Consider the following 25,216-nt stretch of genomic DNA (forward strand, 5'->3'; position numbering starts at 1 on the left):
GATGCACGCATGAGTGAAAAGCGAACGTGGGCCTAATGCACATGCATGAGTTATCATGCAACTGTTTGGATAAATGCATGTAAGCAAAAAGTTAAACTTACTACTATATTTATAAGGTAAAAAAATGTAATAAGTAAGTACCTACGTATATTTTCTATTCTCAAACTTATGTAGGTACGTCTATTCTCAACTTGATGAAGCTTAGTCAACTACATACAAATAAGTACCTACATATAAAACGCAACTTATATTACATAGGTTTTCTCTTCCAGTCAGTATTTCTGGTAAGCTGATACCTTTGAACAATGGAACCGCTCAAATTGAGTGTGATCTTATTAATAAATTAATAATATAGCGTAGTGTCATAAATACCTACTTTGAAAATGTATGAATGTAAAAGTTGTTAGTTGTTACACATTCAACAGAGATGTAGTTATACGTCGTAGTTACTGTTGTTCATTCATTTCAAGCCTTAGAAGTCCTACCAATACAATTTGTAGCTGCTACTAACAAGAGACATCTTACCATTCAATTTACCACAAATACAAAGGCCTAAGGTATTAAAGCCGTAATGCCAAATAAAAGAAGCACAGACATGTTTTGTGCCTAATTGTTGACGAACAACTCGAAACGGGCTCGGCCGACGCGGCTCGACTGGTCGTAGTAGATGTCTCTGGTCCAGATCCGGCACTCGACGTTGATCAGGACCTCACCTGAAGAAGACAAATTAAGACGTAACTCTCACTCTTTTCGTTCATTTAGATACATAGTTTTGTTGGGTTCTCAAGATGGGACAAATCAACTAATATAACAGACGTGTTATACTGTTAGTGTCATCATCATCATCATCATAATTTCAGCCACAGGACGTCCACTGCTGAACATAGGCCTCCCCCAATGACTTCCACATCGCACGGTTGGCAGCGGCCTGCATCCAGCGCCTTCCTGCTACTTTTATCAGGTCGTCGGTCCACCAGTTTGGTAACTGTTGGTGTGTAATAAACTAATAAGGCACGTTAGATCAGACGCCTATAACAGCTCATTTTATTTGACAACAGGATTGTGACTTAAAACGTGCGAACTGAGACATTTTCAAAGACTTGAGCAGCTTATGACGTCAAATAAATCGCAAAGGTTATGTTCTACTCACGGCGAGGATTCTCAAAGTACACGGCGATCAATGGCGGCGGGATCTGGTCGGGGAGGTTCCTGTTAGCGTAGGGGATCTTGTCAGCTGTGTGCAGCCGGCTCAGGGGGAAGCCGGGGGGCAGCCCCGCCGGTATGTATTGGATAGGCCCGATGTTCTCCTTGTCCGAGTTGTACTCGCCGCCGCACGACACCCACACGTAGTCGCCGAAGTGCTGCGCTGGACGATTCATCTGAGGGGAAGAAGGGAACTTATAGGTACTAGGTACATCTAGATGGTAAACAGGTCTGAGAATTTAATGTCAGCTCAACGTACTCAGCTAAAACCTGAATTTCCCTTAATGTTTAGGTGGCATGTTCTGGAAGCTGTAAATGTTTTATAATGTTCAGTCACTAACGCTTGATTGTACGCTGAAAAATATCAGCAGGCTCTTAATTCGGATGATGATGAAGAAGATGTAATGTTCGCGTATTTTAGTATAAAACTTACCATAAATTGCTTCATATTTTCAGGCATTTCCGGAGGAATGGGCAGAGACGTGGACACGTTGTATGGGTGGGGCACCCAGTAGTGAATCTGAAAAATAAATCAGATTGGTAAAGATAACTGTCGCGATAATGCATTTGGGGCGGATGGGGTGGTCTCTTGTTGCGAGTGGGGCTGTTTGCTTATGACGTCATTGGGGCTTACTTACGTGGTTCAGCCGAAGGAACACACAGGGTCTTCCCATGTTGTACCCGTAGAACTCGTCAGCAGTGCACGGCGCCCACATCCTCATTGCTATTTCGCAGTTGTTGGATCGGATGGGGTCGTCCCGCTTGTTGCGAGTCGAGCAAGGCGCGCGAGGCGGGTCCTCGGGGATGGTGGTCTCGTATGCTAGAAAATGGTACAACTCGTAATTTTTTTCCCAAAGAATAAGCCATAGACAATGTCCACAAGTTTATAGTGCTTATCTTCTTTTACGTTGACGTTACGATAAGTAAAGATAACTTACCCTTTAGAAACTCGTTCATCCGCCTGAACCAAGGGTGCCAGCTACCGGTATCTGAAGGTCTGAACTGGATGAGGGGCTGCTCCCAGGTGTACTCCTCGGAACGGGGCCATACTTCCAGTTCTATGTGGGAAACAGATTTAGATAATGGTTTTAAAACATTAGTAAGTAAGTAAACATTAAAGTATATTGTCTCCCTTTATGAAATAAATCGCAAAAGTCAAAATCATTTGGTTTTAAAAATAAACTTCATGATGTTAAAGTAATTTGAAACGAACTGGAAAGTTTGGTTTACTTATTTGCACAGTACAAATTGATGGTTAGTACCAACAAAACCAAGCCTTGAAGAACGAAACTTTTTAATCAGCGACATAAATCAGTTTCAGGTTACATTTTCATTATTAAAATTATCAGAAAAGAACCCAAAGGCTTCAAAATCGTGCTTTTTGTAAAAAAAACAATAGGGGTTTGAGCGGAAATTTAAATTGATCTGTCATGATCAGAATCATGCATGAATGCATGAAGCTTGAGGTAGGTACTTACCCACATAACGTTGATGCAGAAGTAAACCGAGAATCAGACCTAAGACGGCACCTGAAAAATAACGAAAGGAAATGTAAGACTTTTTGTGCATGATTGTAAGTGCTAACGCAGGTACCTATTCACAAAAGATGCTTGCTTAAGTGAAGCAGCAAATCGAACACACAGCGTTGAATAGAGCTCTGTCAGTTTCAAACTGGTCGCGTCATGTGTGGTCTCTCAACGGACGCTATGGCAGAAACTTAGATGCAACTCAAAAGTAACTAGCAGTTTCGTTGCAGTTGCGTTTCACCGTCTGTTCTGGGCCTCATTGGTTTGTGTGTCACCCTGTGCGTCCACGCACACTGAGAGACCTCATAATAATGTTTGTGAATACGGGCGTAAGTATGGTAGGTATATTTTATAATATGTATTTTATTGTTTACTAAAGAAGCATTTGTTGTTGCAACCAAGAGTGCATTGTCCCACTAATCTGCGTGGAAGCTCGCAGGCATCGAAGCCTTTCAAACGTCGCGCTCTCAGATCATAGAAGGCGCTTAACTTAAAAATGGGCGTAGCTTGGTAATTGTACCCACCTATTATTAGTTAACATTATAATGTCCTTTGGTAGACATTAAAATGATTATTTGGAATCAGGTCGATAAGTAACTGTAAAGATGAACTCTAACCCCCTTACTTATAAAAAGTTACACAGTTGTTGAACACTGTTTTAAAATGACATTTCCACTAAAGGTCACTTTAAAACACTGTTCAACGAGCGTGTAAGTTTGATTAGTAAAGGGGTAAGTAAATATTTTAATAAAGGGCGTGGTTTGCTCTTTTAAAGACGCATTAAGAGGCCTACTGCCTGGCTACTTACTTAACGGAGATTTTGCGATGAAAATCAGTGTATTGTTTGAAAGTAAGTAATATTAGCTTCGAAATAAGTATTGTTAACAACTAAGTACGCTTCTAGTAGTAGGTACATTGTTAACGAGCAAAATGTTTATTGTAACAACTTAAATGTTTATTAATTAGGTAGTCACAGCCAATTAATCCAAGTTAATAGGTATATCAATATAAAATTTGTGCGTAACAGAAGCACTGTCATAACCTGAGCATAGTTCGTTAATGAACCTTCAATTTTAATGAGCTCCTTCACCTTTCACTATTAATTAGTTACATAACCTTTACACACTACCAACCGCTCCAAACTTTAATTTGAACGAACAATATGAATATTAAGTACAATGATAAAATTGCTTTAAATCATAAAATATTTTGCTAAATGCTCAGGACTAAGAAAACAATAAATAAACACAAGGTTATGTAAGAAATTTAATAGTTCCAGTGCAAATTTCCATAAAAATGTAAAATACTTTTTTTTTATATTCGCATTGAAAAATTTTACACATATAAAAATACAAGTTTCAAACTTACCGATCACAAGTAAAACAACGGCCACAATCACAATAATTTTCACAGTACGTTTTTCCAAACCCATTTTGAATCACAACTTGCACTACTTTCTCCTGACAAAAAGATCACTGCAATAATGTAATACTGAGAGTATCGGATCATAAAAGGTACAGGCGCCAATGCGTGCGAGCGGAGAGAAGAGATCCAACTGAATAACGCACTGTCGGGAGGCGCCGATAAGGCGGGAGGATAATGTGCGTTGTACAACGATTCGTAAAGTAAATTGGGGTAATCTTAGTGACAAGACTTTAATTGAGATAAGTAGTCACCGATCGAAAGCAACATCGAATTATATTTTAACGTGAAATTCTTTTTAATTTTGATAGAGAATTTTGAATTGAAAAAAGGGAAATACTAATGGGTTAGAATTTGTATTTCCTTTTTTTCAATTTCGCAGGGTGTCACCTAGTAGAGGTTTAAAGATATTCGGCTCCCTTTGGCAATAAAAGGATCCGTCCTAATTACATAACTACCTACTAAAGAACTAAATGTTCAAAGCATAAAAAAGTATTTTTGGAAAAAGAAAACTTATTTTACAGACTCGTTCTCGTAAATACCTAGCTAAGGTAAGTACCTAGTATGTCACATAGTTCAAAATGAAAGTAGGGTTGACTTAGTCAAGAAAAGTAGGTCTATAAGTATCAGTAGGTAAACACATACTCAAATGCCTTATACCCCAAATCCGACCACCAAAAGTCCGCAATCTTTGGTCAATGTACGGTTCCGCCTGCGATTCGCGCCCGGCAGACGAGGCGGCAGCGCAGCCCGACTGTCTGGCGCCTCTGTCTCAAATATTACAACCATCGTACTAGATTCTCACCCCTGGTAAAAGCAGAGTGGATGAAAACCTTCCAAACTGTATAAACACAATTGGGGATGTTAAACACTTGTATAAGTAAGAGAAGAGATACTTACTGTTGGTAACAGTAAGTATCTGCTTAGGAAACATTAGTAAAAAAACATTTTGGTGTCTTAGAAGATTTTTTCCCGTAAGTACGCTGTTTTTTTACTCTCCTGTAAACTTGTAATTTTTGACATAGAACAAATTGCAATATGAACGACGTTATGTGTGCTTCTTACATAATGTTACAATTATGACCTACCTACCTAACAAAAGTGGTCAGTAAATGTACCTACTTTTACATTCAATCAAAAAGTATTGCCATTCCTGTCTTTGATGGAAGTGAGGTGAAATTTCACTTTACAGCTAGTTACATCATTAATTTGTTCATCTAATGACTTGTTATACAAACTTGTGTCATTGTTTATTTAGTCTACAACCCAGCCTTCTGCATAATAGGCCACCGGGCCGTTCCCTTTCCACTCGATACGTGTCCTACATCAGACAGTCATGTTGCCAAGTGGCAGTGGTCGCCTGGGTATTATCAGTTCAGTAACTTCAGCTGAACTGACATCCATCAGGGAAGAATGTTCCTCTAGTAGCGACCTCGGACTGGCGGACGAAGGGCCTATCAGTGGTGAATGGCCCGATAACTTATTAGCCCAGTAGACTGCTCATAAGACATTCTTTAGGAAAAGCCTATCAGACAGAAAACTTCCAAAGACTAATCACGAATGAGGTACATGCAAGAATTTATTTTCTTCACGAAATACAACATTATACCTAATTTCTCCAAGAAGCTTTTATAGGTAGGCAGCACTTTAATGGAAACGTTTAGAAATAGCATTCCTTGTGGGCGCAGTTTGCAGGGAGTTGACAGCTGCGGGCGTGGCAGGCTGTAAATAGCTGCGAAACGACTGAACACCATTGGACCTAAACGACACGTTAGCAAAATATTATTTTAAGATAAGTTTATGATGTTTGTTAAAAAAAGTAGCTTCAAGCACTTTTTATTAGGTTTCTAATATAAAGTACAAGTAGTTTTAATTTCATATAATTTTTCAAGTCGCTGACATACTATTATCCCAACGGATAAGCAAGCTGAATTAGTGGCAATGGGCAGGGCACATAGTAGGTACGCAGAACTGACGGCCGATGGGGCAGCCAGGTTCTGGAGTGTAGACCACGTAGAAACGCAGCGTGAGACATCCACCCACAAGGTGAACCGACGACCTCATAAAGATAGCAAGAAGGCGCTAGATGCAGGCCGCTACCAAATATCATGGTCAATATGGAAGTCATTGGGTGAAGACTATGTTCAGCAGTGGACGTCCTGTGGTTGAAATGATGATGATGATGATATTGAATCATTTTTCGAAATATCCAATACTTAGGGAAAGTATAATGCTCTATCTACATTATAATAGGGACTGAAAAAGTTCAAGAATTTGTTTGCGAATAAATTATTTGTGCTTTTGACGAAAACAACTTACTTTGTAAGGTTCTCTTAGTAGGGGCAACATCACAATAAGTAGGTTTATGCTGTTTACTCGCACATAGATCGGGCTGAGGTTGACGACATCGGCGGGTGTGATCACAAGGACAGTTGGAGATCATACAACTTATTGGTAGATTGATAGTTTATTTATTTGTTTAGCTTTGTTAAGATTTATTTAAATGCTTTTCGTACTTATATGTATGTAATTAAAGCCAATGAATAAATAGTACGGCGCTGACGTGTGAATCAAAATATGATAGTTTACATAACTTATACTCGTACCTGTAATTGTATAAAATTACCGTAGCTACGAAGTGCTACGAACTAGCTACGAACATCGAATTAACAATTTGTTTTTTGACTAACAACCTCATGAAACAGACCTTTTAAAGTATGAATATAATCACAAAATGTATACCTTGGTAGTCTAGGTACACATGCTTGAGATTTATGTAGTTTTGAGCTTGATTTCATATTAGGCACCTGTTTCAGTGGATCCAACTTATTGTTTATGTTATACTCGTACATCAGCTTTTGGCACACACCGTAATTCGAGACAAACTAGAGATGGCCATATAAATCCGACCCCAACAGACAAAGGCCTTAACTAGGCCACGGGGTGCAGGCGCCGCTCTGTCGCGCGAGGGTCGCAAAATGTCGGTACCCTCCGCCCGCCCTTGCAATTCGGGCGCCTTGCAAAATCGTTTTAGGGCGCTTTCGCACTACGCTACGTCCGAGCCGAATCCGGTCCGAATCCGTCAAAATACGGAATAATAGAGAAATCGGATTTGGTTCCTAAATAAGTAGTTCTACGATTACTCTGGACCGCATTTTCATGAATTCGGAACGGATGTCGGATGTAGTGTGAAACCGCTCTTAGGGCTGTGCTTTGCATGTAGTGTGTATAATAATAATACAGTTGGTAAATGTCTCTGCAAATTTATTGAAAGGAAAATCGGCAGTTTATAATATCGTAAAAGAAAATGACATTATCATATTACAATAATGATGTTTTTCATTATTTATTACCTACCTTTTAGTTTGATACTAATAATATTCTTTAATACTACTCGTGTTGAATTTTATTTAGTCCTATTAACTCATTAATTCTAGCTAGGTAGGTACTTTTTACACGTACCTACCGTACACGTAACTGAAATGGTGCGTTTTCTGGAGGCTGAGACGTGCTGAGACTGTAGGTAAGTACCTTAATAAAAATGGAAAAATACTCACATTTGATTGATTAAAATTTCTTGAATAAAATCTTGGCGGAAAGCAGACTACAATCACACTTCACAAAATGGTGAAATCTTCAAGGGTTAATTAAAAATTCACACATTGTCATGTTACTATACGTACTTATCTTCGCCTTTTCTTGTAATAATTGTGCATGTAATATTTTTTCTATTTCGTAGACGTTCAACGTTAAATGTTATTTAGCAAGACTCGTTTATTAACTACCCTTACAAATAGGTAGTATCGAAAAAGCATCGTAGTAGACAATTTATTGCGGTGAGGTTCGTGCGAAAAAAAATGTTTTGGACTACACTATGGACTATAGGTCGTTTAGATCAGCTAGTATGTCACAATATCTATTTTGTGGTTAGGACGTATGTAACTTTTTGGCACAAAACAATATTAGCAGCTCCATATTGAACGCCTGTAGAGCTAAACGTGGTAAAGAAGCTACCTTATAATGTAAAGATTGTAATTGTAATTTACAAAAATATTAGACAAGTCACAACTTTTTGGTAAAACGCAAGTAGCTCTACATTGAAAACTTCTAGATAAAATCGTGGTAGGTTTTGTTATTTTTGTGTTTTATTTTATTTCATGCGTGTAATTATTAATATTTTCTTTGTCATCATCACAAAAAATAGTTATGTTTTGGACCTCATGCTAGTGATGGTAGAGATACGAGGTATCAAAGTGCAGTTTCCAATTTATTTTAATGTGACTTGTGTGCATTTTTTTCGGATGGTATGTTAAAAAATAATGCAGTTAGTAATGATTGAAAGATTTAAAGGCATAAAAAACACTATACATTTTTCAGCAGCATTTACATTACAAAATCAAAGTCAGATGTCTTAGAGGTTTACATTCATCACTTTTCTTTGAATTGCTTTGCTTTGCTACCTACACCACCGTTAGGTAAAGACGAACTTTCTCCATTTTGGTAAAAACAATCATAATATTTCATCATCATCATCATCATTTCAGCCACAGGACGTCCACTGCTGAACATAGGCCTCCCCCAATGACTTCCACATCGCACGGTTGGTAGCGGCCTGCATCCAGCGCCTTCCCGCTACCTTTATCAGGTCGTCGGTCCACCTTGTGGGTGGACGTCCCACGCTGCGTTTTCCGGTACGTTTTCTTTACGAGATCATAATATGAGTATCTTTAATAGGCTCAGCCATAAAATTGTACATTGTTTTTGTGGCTCAGCTGAGCCAATTTTAAAATTTTATATTTTACAATAAAAAAAGACTGACAAAGGTGACTGAGTTTCTTCCGCCACTTCTTCTCAGCACCAGCCCATAAGTTGTCCCGACGTGGTGGTAGGGCAGGCTATATTTGGTACGTGTATAAGTGCCCTAGTAAGAGCATAAGTAGGTTATGTACTGAATAAAATATTTGAATTTGAATTTTTTATGCTTTATCTTCGTTAAAAATATATGTACAGGTTCCCGTCAGCTTAAAGTTGTTAAACCTGATCTGAAGAATATTGATCATAAAAAATGTTTACCTACTGTCATCAATTTAATTCAATCAATTTAATATTCAGGGCAAGGTACAGGAGAGTGGGTAGGTACTTAAAATGAAACTCNTCACTGGCACATCTGCATGGCAAATCTGCGGTCTATGTCATGATACGGGGGGGGGGGATTGTCTTTCAATCTTGGAATCGGTAGGTAACCCCAAAATCCTACCAGGGGGTGTCATAGGACTTGTGACGGGGGGGAGGGGGGGTGATCGCCCCGGGTGCCAACCCATGCTACGCCGCCACTGATTTACATTACAAAATCAAAATCAGAGGTCTTATAGACTTTCACATTCATCACTTTTGGTGGGATAAAGAGCAAGAGCTTTTTGGTAAAAAAAGAATATAGTTATTCTGATCTAAAAATTTGTAGGTCCATGATTCTGATTAAAAGATGATCTTTAGTGGGCTCAGCAATAAAATAGATTGTTTTGTGGCTCAGCTTAGGGTAAGATTTTCAGCATTTTGTGCTTTTTCTTCGTTGAAAATATACGAGTATGTGGAGGTTCCTAGTCAGCTTAGTTGCTACCTGACCTGAAGATTTATTGATCGTAAATGTTTCAATCAATTTAAAATTCTGGATAAGGTACAGGCGAGAGGGTAGGTAGGTACTTTAAATGAAACTCACATCGGACCTAAAGTAGAACCAACTATTGCGTGTTTATTGACATATCGTCCAGAAAACATTACATAATAAATATCATTATTTTAAATTTTATTTGAAGCGTGAAAACAAACTTAACTTAGGGCGCCATGTGGCTTATTCTAAAACGAATATAAATTAATGGCCGACTATGTGGCTATTGCTACCGGCTGCGTGGCTTCTACCGCAGCTTGCTGGCGACGAACTGGTGACCGCAGCGCGAGCTTGGCAGTGATAGCGTTGTCAAAGTCAACTTGGTGACCAGTTGGTTGCCTTGGCATTCCGACCCGCCAGTCGATTGGCCGGCGACAACCCAACAACCAGTCAGCTAGCCGATTTATTTGCTAGCTGACCGATGGCTGAGCCATGCGATGACTGTGGGGCACGATTTTGTATTTGGCCGACTGCCATTATGAGGCTGTGATAGGTGTTTAGCTGACCAGCTGACCGTTTACTGATTAATTTTATTATCATTTACCAATTACATACCGAAACAATTTGTGCACTTCAGTCAGAATATTTATTGTGTATGAACATACAACCAATCTTTGAACTAACAACAGACAATCGTTGAACCGATCCAGTCAGTCAAATAAAGAGTTGCGGGTATACAAGACTGCTTATTCTAATGACTTTTTAAGAACGCAGCAACTCGGTCAATTGACTGGCGGCTGGTGTAAAGTTTACATAATCTTCTACTTTCTAATGCACTTTTTTGAGTCGTTGCATCACATAACCAGACCTATCAATCAACTGCTCAGTGGTAAAGGCGCATCTGGTAGTTGAACAGTAGCTTTTAAACATCTTTTTTGTCACTAAAAATGGCTTGTAGACCTAAACTCACGCTCTGCGCACCTTGCCGTTCGTCTCACCCTAAAGTCAAGTCAACCACGGTTCGGTTCCACTGTGAAACGAAGAAGAACTTCCTGGCTGATGGCTTGGAATTTTCAGTCAGGAAGCTCAGTGGATGTAGTATTTGATAAGGGTTTCCTGGCTGCTACATCCCATGGTCAGCCCGGATCCTTTGAGGTAAATGCGCTAAACCACTCACTTGCCTTGAGGCTAGTAAGTAACTTGCGAATCACCGTAACTCCAAGTTGGTCAGGATGTTTTGAATAGTCAGGGATGCACTGTGAAATGAAGATTAAATCCTTCTAGCTGTCACATCGATCGGCCAAAAAGGTTTGAGGTAGTTTACGCTAACCCGCTCATTCGCTTGGCGGCGAGCAGGCACCTTGCAAATCACAGTGTCTTCCAGCTCCTTGCGATGTTTGAATAACCACGGTTTCACGGTGCAACTGAGATCTTCCTGGCTGCCACAGCCCATGGTCAGCCGGGAAGGGGGGTGGTTGCGCTGACCCGCTCACTTGCCCTAGGACGAGCTGGCACCTTGTCGATTACTTGTCATCAAGTCGGGATGTTTCCACGGTTCCACAAAAAATCAAAAATAATATTCCTGGGGTCAATCAGGAATAAATAATAACAATAGCAAGAATTGTTGTGGCCCACGTGCATNTCGTGCATCTGGTGAACAAGATGCAAGGTAATACGACAGTGCCGAAGATATTATTTTGAATGTTTTACAAGGTGCGCGTGACCCTTAAATATAAAGGGCCGTTTAAACAATCGCTCATTCGCATTCTCTCAATTATCCTGAGTGAAAACTGACTGATACAAAGACACTCTCCAATAATCAAGCCCACTAAAAAGGGTTGATGATGTTTCTCTTTATTTCCCTCATCATTCACTCACAAGTTATTCAAACCATTCCTTAAACGCTACTTCGATAGCTTTTTTCTTCCCGAGTTCGTTCGTTCGTTCGTTTCAGCCAAATGACGTCCACTGCTGGACAAAGGCCGAGTGCTTAGATAGAATTCAGTCAGTCAAATGTCTTCTTTATGGTCTTCTCACTTGTGTATTGTTCCGTTGTATTATCATTGAAGTGATTTTCTCTGAATCACAGCTTAGTTTAGTTTAGTTCCTATTATTATTTGAAGTTAATCTTATACAAAAAACCATTCACTCACTTCTAGCCTACAAACCATTATTTCTTAACTTCACCAGCTGTCGGTACTAGCAAATCAACTTATCGATGTCTGAGCATCAGTTGATTGTTTGGGATGTCTGTGATATTTAAACAGACACCTCATTAGAGCAAGACGCTATCAACCTGTTAAGGACTGAGACAGTCAGCAACTCATTCGATGTTAATAGTTTGAAACCACGATAGCCGAATGGTGAAGAGGAACACGGTTTCAAATCCCACTGCCGCTCACATACATTTCACACAAACATTTCTTTAGCTTACCACGAGTGACTAACGGGACTATATTAATATTCTATTGGTTTCTCAATGGCTAAGATGACAGCTGGTCAATGACAGTAAAAGCTTTGATTAGCATCTCCAGCTAGACTGAGATGTCTGATCACTCGTACAGACACCTCACTAGAGCAAGTACCTATCAATTTTTTGTGGACTGAGACAGTCAACTACTTAATCGATGTTGATATTAGTTTGACTGACAATGGCTGTGATGCCGAATCGATGTCCAGGTGGAAAGGCCGAGGCGATAATCGGCAATGGTTGCTTGTTCAGTCAATGGATTCCTGAGACGGTCAGCTGGTCGAAGGCTGGTTTCGGTGGGTGAGGTGTGGGTGGTGGGTGGGTTCTAGTCAGTCCGGCTAGCGAGTCAACAGGCTGGCGGGCAGGGGGCCGTTTAGCCGCGGTCCACCATCAGCTCGAAGTGAACTGAGCCGCGCCGCTCGTAGCGGTCGTATTGGATGTTCTTCGCCCATGCTTTGCACTCGATGTTGATTAAAACACCCGCTGGAAAGTGAAAAGTTGGAGTTTAGATAATTTTCAAGTGCTGGGTTTTAGATAAAGCGCTAATACGTAAAAGTATACATTGTAATATTCTGCTTTTGTTGAACAAATACGCGTTTTAAATCGATCCGTTTTTAAAGTCCAGAACTTATAGTTTAGTTAGTTTAGCAGGGCAATCGAATACCGCACTTAGCCTAACTTAGTCCAGAACTTATGTTCTGATTAATAAAGGTTACGGATACTTACTCCTGGGCTTCTCGAAGAGCACAGCAACCAGGGGGCTCAGGTAGCCCTCCTTGTTGGTGAAGGGGTAGTAGAAGGCCGGGAAGCCTCGTCGCGGGATGTACTGCACCGGGCCGATGTTCTCCACGTCAGCAGGATTCTCACCTTCGCAGGACACCCACACGGTGTTTGCTTCTGGTTTGCCAGACTGGAAAAAACAGCACTCTTGAGATTCCGCTCTCCATGACCGAATAAATCATCATTTCAGATATAGGACGTCCACTGCTGAACATAGGCCTCCCTTAATGACTTCCACATCGCATGGTTGGTAGAGCGGCCTGCATGTAGCGCCTTCCTGCAACCTTTATTAGGTTTATCAGGATCAAATTGATAATATAACTAATAATAATATGATAAAATACAATAAGCTTGTACGAGTAAGTTATAATACTTACGACCATCTTGATGTGCTGTTTCAGGTCATCAGGCATGTTGGAGGGGACATCCTCGGTGCTGTTGTATGGGTCGGGCACCCAGTTGAAGATCTGGAAATAGTCATGGAGTTTTTTACTTGTAAGTCGCTTTTGCCTTCTATTTTTGTCTAACTCTAAATTACAACTAGAAGTCGAAGGTGGCGATAGAACTTAATAATCAAGATGTTATGTTATTAGTTACAGTGCCATATAGCGTAGCTTGTTGAAGTAATTAGATATTCCTGATGATACCTCATTCGGTGGGTGCTTAGAGAGAATTCACGATGACCACAATATCTGATGAGGAGTTTCTCTTCTACTTGATCTAAGAGATGATGACCATAGACTAACCATAACTGTACAACCTAACCATAGAAACTTTAAAGGCCAATGTGTAACCCACTTAATTTTAGGCTGCAGGTGTCAAACAAGGTTGTATGTTTTTTTAATAAAGATAAATAAATAAAGTGTAATAAGAAGAAAAATCCTTGACTAAGAGAAGGATGCTAATTTTGGATGCTAACCTTATTGAGCTTCAAGAACACGCAAGGGCCGGCCTCCTCGTAGTTGTACTGGTTGGCGGAGGTGCAAGGGTGGAAGTCGTCGACGGGGACGTCGCAGACCTGCTTCTCGCCCAGGTCTCGCGAGCCGGTGTTGGGGTTGCAGGCCACGCGGTTCTCCGCTCCAGTCGCCTCGCCGCTGCCGCTGCCCTTCTTGCGGTATTCTGGAGAAGAGAAGGTAAAGCTGAATGGTATTTTTTTTATAGAACAAGGCAGGTATTTCAGGGAAATCTGTAATAAACAACTGCAAGGATTGTGAAGTTGGTTTCTATAGGCAACTGTACTGGTACTAGTACAGTACTGAACGAAATGAAGTAATTTTTTCATGGGAAATAATAATGGGACTCTTCATACCACGAGTCGTCGTCGAACCGAATGACGTCCACTGCTGGACAAAGGTCTGCCCCAAGGATTTGCACAAAGACTGGTCCTATGCCGCCCGCATCCAGGCAACTCCCGCGACCAACACCAGATCGTCGGTCCACTTAGTGGGAGGCCTGCCCACACTACGTCTTCCGGTTCGTGGTCGCCACTCGAGAACTTTTCTGCCCCAGCGGCCATCAGCTCTGTGAGCTACTACTACTACGAGTAAAATACAAGAACCTAGCAAGAAAACAGTAAGTTCCACTCACGGTCCAGGTACTCATCGATGATCTTGGCCCACTTCAGCACGGAGCCCTTGTCGTTGGCCCGGTAGTAGATCAGCGTGCTCTCCACGTTGGCCGAGTCGGGCATGGGTCGGAAGCCCAGACCTGGTGAAGGAAAACCAATTCATCAGGTAAATAAAACTGTCAAAACGTCCCCTTCTTGTTTAATGAGACTCTATTGATCTTGACATACCTAATGCCTATATAGCCCCATAGCCCCTCGTGGTAAGCTAAATATGGTTGAGTTACGAGTGGGTTAGCCAGAAAATAGTCGAGCGGGATTCGAACCCGCGTCCCTCGGATCTCGAGTCCGACCCCTTCACTGTTCGGCTATCGTGGCTTCAGTATTTGTATTACTGTTCTTACCTGGGTTGTTGCCAATGAGTGAGCCCTCCAGTTGCCACTTGGGCATCTTGGAGTCCAGGGTCTGGTAGAAGATGGCCAGCATGGCCGCGAAGAACCCGACCAGGATGGCATAGAAGATTAGGTAGAATAGTAGAATTTTAGCTGTGGACAATAAAATGCATAAGTTAGGTAATTAATTTAATTAACGATTGAAAAGATAGTATATTTAACTAGTGGTGCCCGCGACTTCGTATGCATGAATAACCCTTATCACCCAGGGGTATGAAAATAGTTTACGTCCTATTTTCAGACCTACTGAATACACAAAATTTCATAAGAATCGGTCAAGCAGTTTCGGAGGAGATTTTTGAGAATTTTTATATTAGAGATTTCCAAATATACCAAAAATCTTCAAAATCGTAACAGATCTGAAATGTATCGCGACAATATCATCTAAGAGTAGGTGTACCTCTCGTTCGACTGCTAATTGCTGCAAGTGGTCAATGGGAGTTTCCTACGAATTGTTGGCGAACTGACCCGTTTTCGCTGCCTACGCGGAATTAGGAGAATTGATTGTTTTAGTATCATTACACATAGTTCGGGAGTTCAAGTTCACGTCTGTGAAACAATACATTAAAATGTTAGCCATGACATAATCCATTTTAATATCAAGTAACCAGACGAAAAGCTCATTGAGGTGCTGAAGAGTTTGCATTCTCTCCACTAGGTTCTGAAAGTTCATCTTAAAAATGAAACGAGGTAGTTAAATGATAAGTTACTCGTTTAGCCTAGGCGCAGACCACCGACTTTAGTTGGCCGATAGTTGGGCCCGATTCTATTTTGTATGAAGAATCGGCCGATACCAAATCAGTGTAATGTGCGCATTGTGCGCACTTCCATACATGCCCATATTGTCCATACTGATTAACTGCCCGACTAAACTATCGGCCGACGAAAAATCGGTGGTCTGCGCCTAATCTTATACTACTTACTCGTATTTTTTTAAGTTTTAGTAGAGTTTTAGGGCTAGATGTAGTTGGTGTGCTCTTTGCATCTCTGATGCATCGGCTACAAATTATTCATTTTTGTGCAATATCGACTGTGGGGCTTTTAAGGTAGGACATGTGGATAAAACAATTAAAACAATTGTCAAACAGTACGTCCCCCAATCCTTCAAATCACAAAGACTCGAAACCCCATCATCATCCTAGAGCTGTGCAGCCTTGGCCCAAATGTGTCTGTCTCGGTTCGCGCACGCGCGCTAATCACCCCACTAATTATTATGAAACTGCACTAGTTAGTGCAGCCGGATTGTCCGCTAGGACCAATATAGAGCACCGCGAAATTTTCGGGGCAATTCAAAGGGGATTATTGCTCTTAAAAGTGTGGTTAACTTCCACTGAAAATATAAAACACTTCTTTGTTTCGCGGAAGCGTAAAAGTAAGCATTAATTATATTATTAACTTATCCAGTTATTAATAAAAGTTACACCTTAGTTGAACTCTGGCTTAAATTGTCATTTCGTATGGAAATGTCATTTTAATCCAGGGTCCATCCTAGGCGTAACTTTTTATTAATAAGGGGGTTAATGTTTTCTATTCTACTCATGTTTCTCATGTGCTCAAAGCTAGTATGTTCATTTAACTTAAATGAGATTTTAATCTATTCATAATATAAACGCAATTAAGCAGTGTCATGGATGTAGGTACGAGTAGAATCATGAAACACATTTTTAATTCACTTTCCTTCGTCTCTTATGACAAAACCCTGGTGCCATAAGCTAGCCACCATAATCTCTAATATAACGTAACACACCCTCTGAAACATGGAATCATATTTCTTGTCGATCAATAAAGCCTTCGAAGTTCTAACCAAACAAAATCATAAAGTTATGTTCTACTTATGTAATCCTGATATACTTTGGGTTCAATTTATTCTTAGTGAGCTTAGTAGGTAGAATTTAAGTTTCTAATGCCTGTTTTCACCATCAATCCCTAATTTTTAAGTGACCCCTATGGTAACAATTTTAAAACAAATATAACAGGAATTTTGTTTACATAGGGGTCACTTAAAAATTAGGGATTGATGGTGAAAACGGGCATAATAGTAGCATTGGGTACCACAGAATAGCATAGATTACCTAGTAGTTCCTCCTATTACTGAAAGAAATTTTCCATCTTAAGAGATGATGTATTAAATTTCCTACGGAAGCTTAGTATATCTAGATGACTTCACGTCTGTATCATTATTCCAAAAAATATATCCATCCAGGCTTAAATCTAGCAATGGAGTGCAGTATTACTCGTACTACTATAAACTACAAACATCATATCACACAACTCGCCTAGCAGTCCAATCGATACATCCATCAAATGACCTATTACTATGAAGGGTGGGTGCACGGATTGCAGCGCAGTGCATCGCGCCGGTCACGGGGCGTGCGCAAAGCAGGTGCGAATCGGGAAGTACGCGGTGCTAAATCAATATTAACTGTTCTATTAAAGCAAATTGCCAGTGAGATTTATACTTTGACAGCTTTGAGATATAGGGAAAAATGATTGACTGATGGAAGATTATATTTAAAAGAGCTTTTCATCAAATGCGATTGAAAAGTCCAAGTTTTGCTGAGATTTGAGTGTTATGCAACGGTATCACACACATACGACCCTAAAACTCAATACTAACTTGATACGAAGCGAATATACCTACCCAAAAGTACCCTAATAACTAGCCATGTTAATGATGGTACTCATAAGAGCATAACTAGAATACTTTAAGTGCTTTTAGTCTTGAAAGCTTTGGTAGAGTCAATGAGCTTTGCTATGTAATAACGAGGCTGAAAGTCGAGAAGAAAATCGGTTTTCTTTTTCCATCATGCTTTTCTTTAGAAAAGCTCCCGTCACGGTCTCTTTATATTAAATCGCTGGCCTGTTCGTGATTTGTGTTATTTATGTTTCAGTAAGTCGTTACTTTATTCAGCTCTACCATATTTAACGGTTATTGTTTGAAATACTAAAAATACCCTTTTACACTATGACTTCATGACGATTTTGCTCATATTCTTGAAAAGATCAATGATCCAAAATCTTCAACACATGTCAGGATTGGTTAGTTAACCTCGTAGTGGAATGCATACGTTTTAGCTCATGACCGTCTAAAGTACAAGTACCTACTTACAGTGCCGTAACTAGGGCGGTGCCAGCGGTGCCCAGGCACAGGGCGCAGACCCTGGAGGGGCGCAGAAATGACCAGACCAAGCATTTTTCAAGGGCGCAGTTTTGAAAGCTCGCACCGGGCGCATAAAAGGCTAGTTACGGCACTGCCTACTTAGTAAGGTTACCTAGGTTATTACCTAGGTACTAAACTCAAAATAACGAACCTAAGGATTCGGCTGTTTTCGTGAAAATCCGGACGTCCTTGGATCGATCTCCGCAAGGACGTTGCGCGCGCACCGATGGGCGCGAAAACTGCGCGCGACGATCTTATTAATCTGTGCCCATGTTTATTTTTAAATGTCATTTTTTATTAACACACGATAATGAGGTCAATAATTCATATTTTTGCGCAATTAATTATCTCTGTTGACAGTTTTCCGTAAGTTATTAGTGCAAAATAACAAAAGAACAATACACGATCTCAAGAACGGTCGTAGGGCTCTAAGACCTTTAGCTAGAGGTCTAGTGATGTCAAATGTCAATTTTAAAAGTATTGCGATCTCCATTTTGAATCTCTTTGTCTTCATGGGGTAATTTTACAATACTTGAGTAGGTATTCCTCTTTGTTATAACATTTTCATTTTGTAACTTATAGGGTGTTTATTCATGGTTAACGATTAGCACCACTCTTAATTCAAACTAATCTTCGTACACTTCATGCTCACAGAATAACAACTTGGGAGGAAAATTCATTACGTAACAACCATTTTAAAACATAAATTCGACCAAGAAATTGTGAATAACTGGACTAAGAAATTATAGCGTTGCCCTAAAACAGTTTTTCCGAATCAAAAATGCACGACTCATTGATTTCCCTCCAAAAGTCATTAGCTACAGATGACGAAAATTAAAAAAGTCGACTCACCCCAGCTTGATCCGGTGCGGCCAAGAAACTGCCCCGTCTCGGAATTCCATAGGAAAATCCTGAATGACTCCCATTTTCCTAGATCCGGTGGGGGAGCGTAATATTGTTCAGCAACTTTGTTCTTGTCTGCCATGTTGCACCGCCGAGCCGGACTGCGGTAAGAATCGATTGTCGCCTTCGCCCCAGAGCTGGTCCCCTCCCGCGCCCCGCACTACCCTCCAACCCCGAACTCCCATTACATAACGATTACGTAAAGCCTGCGCGCGCAGGGTCAGACCTAGTTTTCCGGCCAGTATCGTTTGACCTCCCATACCTTAATATTTACAATAGAATAAGACCACTTTATATTGGGCAGGATTTAGGACTTAAATTCGAACAGCAATTTTAAACCGTATTTTGGTAGGGGTAGATGCCAATTTGGAGTTGAAAGGTTTCGATCTGAATTTTTGTCTGTCTGGCTGCCATATCTGAAGGAAATATAGAGTACGCTGATAGGAAGTAATGGGAATTAGCAGTGTCTTTGTCCTTATTGGCTTGCGTAGACAAGACAATTGCTTGTGCTATTTGATAGCCCATTTTCTGTTACCGGAACATTTTTTTAGTGGTCCACTTAAGTTATGGTAGTAATTATTCACTTATTGGTAGTGACAGTCACTTATGAAAAAAAAATAGAGTCCTATCTGTGGAATTTGAAGGGGTAAAAAGCTGTGTAGGCAATGGCATCATACAAGGAACTTATTGCTCAAAATAATTTATTAAATACATCACATGATTTATGCTCATGCACTAAAACCCTCTTAAAAGTAATTAAGTAAATAGGTACATGACACAAAAAATAAATAAACAAAAATTAAACTAGTGTCTATTGATCAAATAAATTAATTACATTAAGTATTTAATTATTACTCAATGGCACAATTAAATAAAATAGTTGTTCACTTAAAAACATAAACCTCTATTAATCGCCAAAAAATAACAAATCTTACTGAATACATTTTATTTAAGTAGACATAGTCCAAATATGTCCCTAGATTTGTTTTGAATAGTTACGAGTTTTTTCATTCTCTAGAGTGCATTACTGAGTACTTGGTGATTAATATTCTCGCAACATTGACAAGCGAAGGGAAGATAAAATGATTGCAGTAGGTGATATACATAAAAACATCCACATATACCTACTGCAAATTGGTCTAATCTTAGAAAAACATTAATAATTAGAAATGTAGAGATCAAAATTAACTAAGTTCACATGAAAGATTAGCTAAGTCTTGCTTGAGTGATTTTGCTATGAAAAACTCTAAGGAAAAACCTTACACGGCTGTAGAGTTTTCACTTTTCTCTTGTCCTTTCGGTGAGGGGACTTCATTCACACTTTCTGGCTTAGTCCAAGCCTGACAGACACATGTAGGCCCAGGCCCGCCAGACTGGTGACCAGCAGAAATCTGGAAACCACCACCCTGACCACCAGAACCTTGTCCAATGAACTGGCCACTGGATTGTTGATTGCTGGATCCTTGAAACTGGTTATTTTGCTGATTTTGGTTGTTATTTTGGTACTGCCCCGTAATTTGTTGATTTACATTCTGATATTGTCCAGAATTCTGCTGGTTCTGATTGTACTGCCCTGATATCTGCTGTTGGTTCTGATTTTGATTCTGGTACTGTCCTGTTGATTGCTGGTTTTGATTTTGGTACTGGCCTTGGTTCTGGAGGTAGTTGCCTTGATACTGGCCTTGCGATTGGCTTTGTGTATTACCGTAGCTGGGCTGTTGTCCCTGGTATACAGGGGCAGGGTTTTGAGGGTAGCTGGGTGGTGGGTAACTTGCGGGGTAATTTCCACCGCCTTGAGGTTGGTATCCATTATTGTATGAGTTCTGTAGCTGTGATTGATACTGCGACTGGTAAGCCCCTTGGTTTGGTGCTGGGGGATACTGGTAGTTGGGATACTGGGGCTGGTATCCAGGCTGGGGCTGGTAATTCTGCTGAGTGACCACCTGAGTCTGCTGCTGGACTTGCTGTTGAGTCTGGCCAGTGGTCGAGGGTTTGTGTTTGTGGCTGTGCACTATGTCGATGACACCTCCAATGATCTTCTCTGGGATGAGTAGACCGACCTTCCTGGCCTCTTTTGTGTTAGATGGCTTCGCATGATGGAAGTTTACTGAGATGATCAGCATCTAAAAATTAATAGATTTAATTTAATCTTTTGCTTTTGATTTCATTACTTCACGACGAATTCCAGCGGGATATTTTAAGAGTATTCGTTACAAAATGTAACAGGAATAGATGACGTGGTTAATTAACAATACCGATAGGTCGATATTTTACTAAAAAAATGTACAACTTCTTGATAGGATTTTTAAATGAAATATTAGCAAACTCACAAGTATCGAAAGCTTGGTGTGGCCTTCCATGTTGGCTGGCGAGGGTCCAGTGAGTGTGGAAGGTTCCCCAAGGACACGCCTTTATATCGAATCCTGCGCAGCTCGCCCATTGTGCGTATCTCACAGGGCTGACACTCAACACGTTGTAATTACTTTCGAACTTTCATACGTCAGTTACAGGGTTGTGAAATGTTTAAACTTCAGAAGTTGATAAATTAAATCATGTTTTTGTTAAAATAATTACACTAATCAAACAAGCTCTATATCCGCCATGGAGTTCTATTTTTACTGTCCTCTTTTCAGTATGACTAGATTTTTTCATCGCATCGTCAATTAACACTGGTATCTCGTTAAAAGTGATTAATGGACAGTTAAGTGTGTTTTAGTGTTTAGTGTTAGTTAAAAATAAGTAATAAGTATTAAAGAGTCTCTCTTGTTAACAACATTTGGTAGAGGTATACTGTACGTACAATTAGTGCATTAAAATCATCTGATTAAGATCAGCTCTACCTATTTATCTAGTACTTACATGAGTAAGAAGATTTTATAAAGATTAGATAGATAAAAAACTATACATATACAAAAAACTTCTTATCACACCACACAGATAAAATACGGCATAATTTGGGCTAATTAACCTCAGACGTCCCAAAAAAAACATATTTAAAATTTTCAGGTGGCATGGCAACCCTGAGGTCTCGCATGTCGCGAGTCACATCGCATGTGATCGAAGACGATGCGCGCGAGTTATCTCACCCCTTGAGGAGGTACCGCTACACGGGGATCGATTGGGCTGCGACGGTTTTCGATGATACCCGTTTATCGATATCGATATGGATATGGATATACAAACGAAATTATGAAGCAAATGCATTGCAATGCAAAAACATTGGTCTCTCCCTTTTATATCAAAAACTGGTTATTGAATAAGTAGCTACATATAAAACAAAGTAGAGTCGTCGAGCAGGTCAGGCAGAAATGATAGTAAACATTACTTGTTAGCACTTTAAAAAAAGCTTGTCACAAAGCCAAAGAAGAGTACTACTTACCTAATAAATACGTTTATAGAAGTAATTGGATATGAGTAACTTGCCAACAGGATTTACTAGCTTTTTGATAAATTAGATTTATTTAACTTTATTTAAATATCAAATTAAAAAGTAATAGATATAAATTCATAAAAATAATAGTCTACTAAAATGCGTAGGATCTTCTAACTAATATTTTCTAATTTTGAATTAAATCTTATCGATATCGATATTACGGTTTTCAGCCAGCACTACGTGTCATCTCGTATGATTGACGCGACGCAAGCGCAGTATAAAGGGCACTCTTCCTTCTTTTTTAAAATCAGCCTTCACAACGGATCACTGGGGTCAAGTCCGCAATACCATATCGAATAACAACTCAAACGTTCTCTTTCGCACATACCAGCATCCCATGTCGAGCCAGAGGGATAGCTAGAGCGGATGACACAGAAGTTGGTTTTCAGAGTAGGACCCTTTGTCGAAATGCGATTTATAACTGGCCCAGCAAGAGTTCCGCGAAATTAAAAGGTATTCGTGATCATTGCGGTTAACAATATTTTAATAAATGTAGTTAGTAAATTTGAAGGCAGACGAAATAATCTTTAGGAATAACTGTTACGAACCGTTATTTTATTGAATGGACTTCCTGCTTTTCATCGTAAGTTTGGTTTAAGTCTTTTAAAAGACGGACCATAACAACGATCGTTCAATAATAGTTATGAAACCATTTACGTACCCTAATGAAAAGTTCAAAAAGTCCAAAAGTCGCTAATGATTTTTTTCCCATAAAAAGAAGCTTTCTCAGACCCCAGCCAATAGTCACAAATGCACTCAAAAATTTACCTTAGTAACCTTAAATTAACTAACTACATAAATCAAGCTGTAGTCGGTTACCGAAACCAGTGGCGGTCGGTCATGTTCCGGCTCTATGAATCACTCAGTTTGAATGAACTTAACTTGGTTAATATGTAGACAAAATCTGCATGTTTCTAGTATACTCAGCCTCAATAAAATGCTATTTTTTCTTCTTGTCGGTCCAAGAATGCCTGTCCTAATACAAACTCCGTGGAACGCTATGAATGTAGAATATTATGGGTTTCCTTTCTTCACAGGACAGTGATGTAAATAAAATATGATAAGTATTCGCTGGGATTTATTAGATAAAAAAATAACCTTCCTTCTGGCGCAGTCGGGTAAAAGGCAAAAGCTAAATATTTCAGTGCCCGAGTCTACCTACATCTAGACAGAACGATGTCTAGTGGAGCGTGGAGGCCACCAAGGGAACACACAATCAGCCATGTCCGCTCCATGGCNCCCATGGCGGGCTAGCAACAACTGACTATCATAGAGTAGTGTAGAAGGATGCTAGGTTTCCATTGTAGGAATACAAGATGAAGTAATTTTTAAGATAGTATAAGACAAGCACTGACTGACGGTCTTGATGTACGCTGAGTGGGTGCCTTTTTGTCAGAGGGGCACAAGCAGTTAACTGTCAACTTGTATATTTATCTCTGTTTGTATCTATGTCTTGCCTGCTTGTATACCTTACTTTCAAATAAAAAAGATTTGTATTCTAGATATCTACTTCCATTAAATCTTATTGCATAGCTATTGATATGATATCAACTGCTAGAAGATGAATACTGTAGTACGAGTAGAATGGGAACTGCTACCGGAATCTATATCTTAGTAGGAATGGTAGAAAGGTTTTCAAAGATTAATAAAATTCCAACCATGTACGATCTTATGAATTTTTGATTTCTAAAACATTATGATGTGTTAGGCTCTAACCAGCACAATAAATAAAGTTTAATAACTAGTCTAAGAGCCTAGACAAGGCCGAAGACACATCCCATTGGGTCCCAAGGCGAAGCGCCAGACGATATCCTCGCATAATCACAGCACACAAATTACGCGCGTGAGGGGGCGGCCGAGGAACGGCTTTCAGCAAGATGCACCCATTTTATCAAGAAAATAAGGACCTTAAATAAAACCAGGATACGGAGAGGGAGGTCATTTACTGTTCATGGCAAGAGCACAAACCATTCTAATTTACCAAAGATAAGTGAACTTCTCCTATCGCTGAGCAAAAGGGTGGGAAGTAGTCCTAATCTGCTTTCTCGAAATCACTAGGTTCAAACGGCAAGATATAGTACAAATTGCTTTAATTTCTAACTAGTTTTGTTTGGATAAAAAAAACGAAATAATTGACTCCAAACAAGAAACTGAATCCCCTTGTATCTGAACTCCTATAAAACTTGTCGTTGTTATTTTGTATCTGTTCCAGCTATATTTATTTGCTACTATATTCTGCAAAAGTTAAGCTGCTCGTATGATGCAGATGATTAAAAAGTCCCCGTCCATGCTTAAAGTTAGGTCCTACTTTCATACTGCCGAGTCCAATATTAATCTCACCCGAGCTCGGCCTAGTTAAACATTTCATGTAGATATTATTGCAGTGTAATCTCAGACCAGTAGAACATACATTTAACTCTTTTTTTTCTGAGTTTTTGTTCTTGTATCTATCCACAGAACTTTTGATTAGGTATATCATAATAAAATTTTATTTTTCTGTTGACGTTTTTAGGTTAATGGGAGATTTATAAACCATTTTTAATACAATAGATAATTAAAACAATAAAACACAAAAACAAATTTAAGCACTAAGTAGGTAGAGTCGAGTACAGAATTATATTGTAGGTATATATTATTACACCACTAATAAAAGGTATAGCTTTTTTTACACAAAAATATACATCAGTTGCCTTTACTG

The 25,216-nt window shown here is 39.7% G+C and overlaps 3 protein-coding genes across 3 annotated transcripts; all 3 read right to left on the reverse strand.

The window, feature by feature from the left end:
- Positions 1–606: 606 nt before the first annotated feature.
- LOC114354402 (sodium/potassium-transporting ATPase subunit beta-2) lies at positions 607–4,270 on the reverse strand. Its single transcript, XM_028306772.1, has 7 exons — positions 4,098–4,270; positions 2,682–2,732; positions 2,142–2,261; positions 1,842–2,023; positions 1,637–1,723; positions 1,151–1,379; positions 607–713 (listed from the first exon to the last, which is right to left on the reverse strand). The coding sequence occupies exons 1-7, from the start codon at positions 4,159–4,161 to the stop codon at positions 607–609; spliced, it is 840 nt and encodes a 279-aa protein (XP_028162573.1). The 5' UTR covers positions 4,162–4,270.
- Positions 4,271–9,875: 5,605 nt separating this feature from the next.
- Positions 9,876–19,202, reverse strand: nrv3 (sodium/potassium-transporting ATPase subunit nervana 3). Its single transcript, XM_028306776.1, has 7 exons — positions 19,035–19,202; positions 14,975–15,115; positions 14,594–14,713; positions 13,926–14,125; positions 13,384–13,473; positions 12,953–13,136; positions 9,876–12,709 (listed from the first exon to the last, which is right to left on the reverse strand). Exons 1-7 carry the CDS (start codon positions 19,165–19,167, stop codon positions 12,600–12,602), a joined length of 978 nt encoding a protein of 325 aa, XP_028162577.1. The 5' UTR covers positions 19,168–19,202; the 3' UTR covers positions 9,876–12,599.
- Positions 19,203–20,344: 1,142 nt separating this feature from the next.
- On the reverse strand, positions 20,345–21,469 carry LOC114354404 (glutenin, high molecular weight subunit PW212). Its single transcript, XM_028306774.1, has 2 exons — positions 21,416–21,469; positions 20,345–21,208 (listed from the first exon to the last, which is right to left on the reverse strand). Exons 1-2 carry the CDS (start codon positions 21,443–21,445, stop codon positions 20,345–20,347), a joined length of 894 nt encoding a protein of 297 aa, XP_028162575.1. The 5' UTR covers positions 21,446–21,469.
- Between the last annotated feature and the right edge of the window lie 3,747 nt (positions 21,470–25,216).

This window comes from Ostrinia furnacalis, unplaced genomic scaffold, assembly GCF_004193835.3.
Source record: "Ostrinia furnacalis isolate ACB-3 unplaced genomic scaffold, ASM419383v2 OfSCF2049, whole genome shotgun sequence".
Classification (NCBI taxonomy): Eukaryota; Metazoa; Arthropoda; class Insecta; order Lepidoptera; family Crambidae; genus Ostrinia; species Ostrinia furnacalis.

Bases quoted from the DNA above. Each gene is read 5' to 3' on its own strand.
- LOC114354402 (XM_028306772.1), bottom strand. From the start codon at position 4,161: ATGGGTTTGGAAAAACGTACTGTGAAAATTATTGTGATTGTGGCCGTT. The intron at 2,733-4,097 runs GTAAGTTTGAAA...GTTATTTTTCAG, and splicing joins CGTTGTTTTACTTGTGATCG to GTGCCGTCTTAGGTCTGATT. The intron at 2,024-2,141 runs GTAAGTTATCTT...ACCATTTTCTAG, and splicing joins GATGAACGAGTTTCTAAAGG to CATACGAGACCACCATCCCC.
- LOC114354404 (XM_028306774.1), bottom strand. From the start codon at position 21,445: ATGGAAGGCCACACCAAGCTTTCGATACTT. The intron at 21,209-21,415 runs GTGAGTTTGCTA...ATTAATTTTTAG, and splicing joins ACACCAAGCTTTCGATACTT to ATGCTGATCATCTCAGTAAA.
- nrv3 (XM_028306776.1), bottom strand. From the start codon at position 19,167: ATGGCAGACAAGAACAAAGTTGCTGAACAATATTACGCTCCCCCACCG. The intron at 13,474-13,925 runs GTTAGCATCCAA...GACTATTTCCAG, and splicing joins TGTTCTTGAAGCTCAATAAG to ATCTTCAACTGGGTGCCCGA. The intron at 12,710-12,952 runs GTAAGTATCCGT...TTCACTTTCCAG, and splicing joins GCTCTTCGAGAAGCCCAGGA to CGGGTGTTTTAATCAACATC.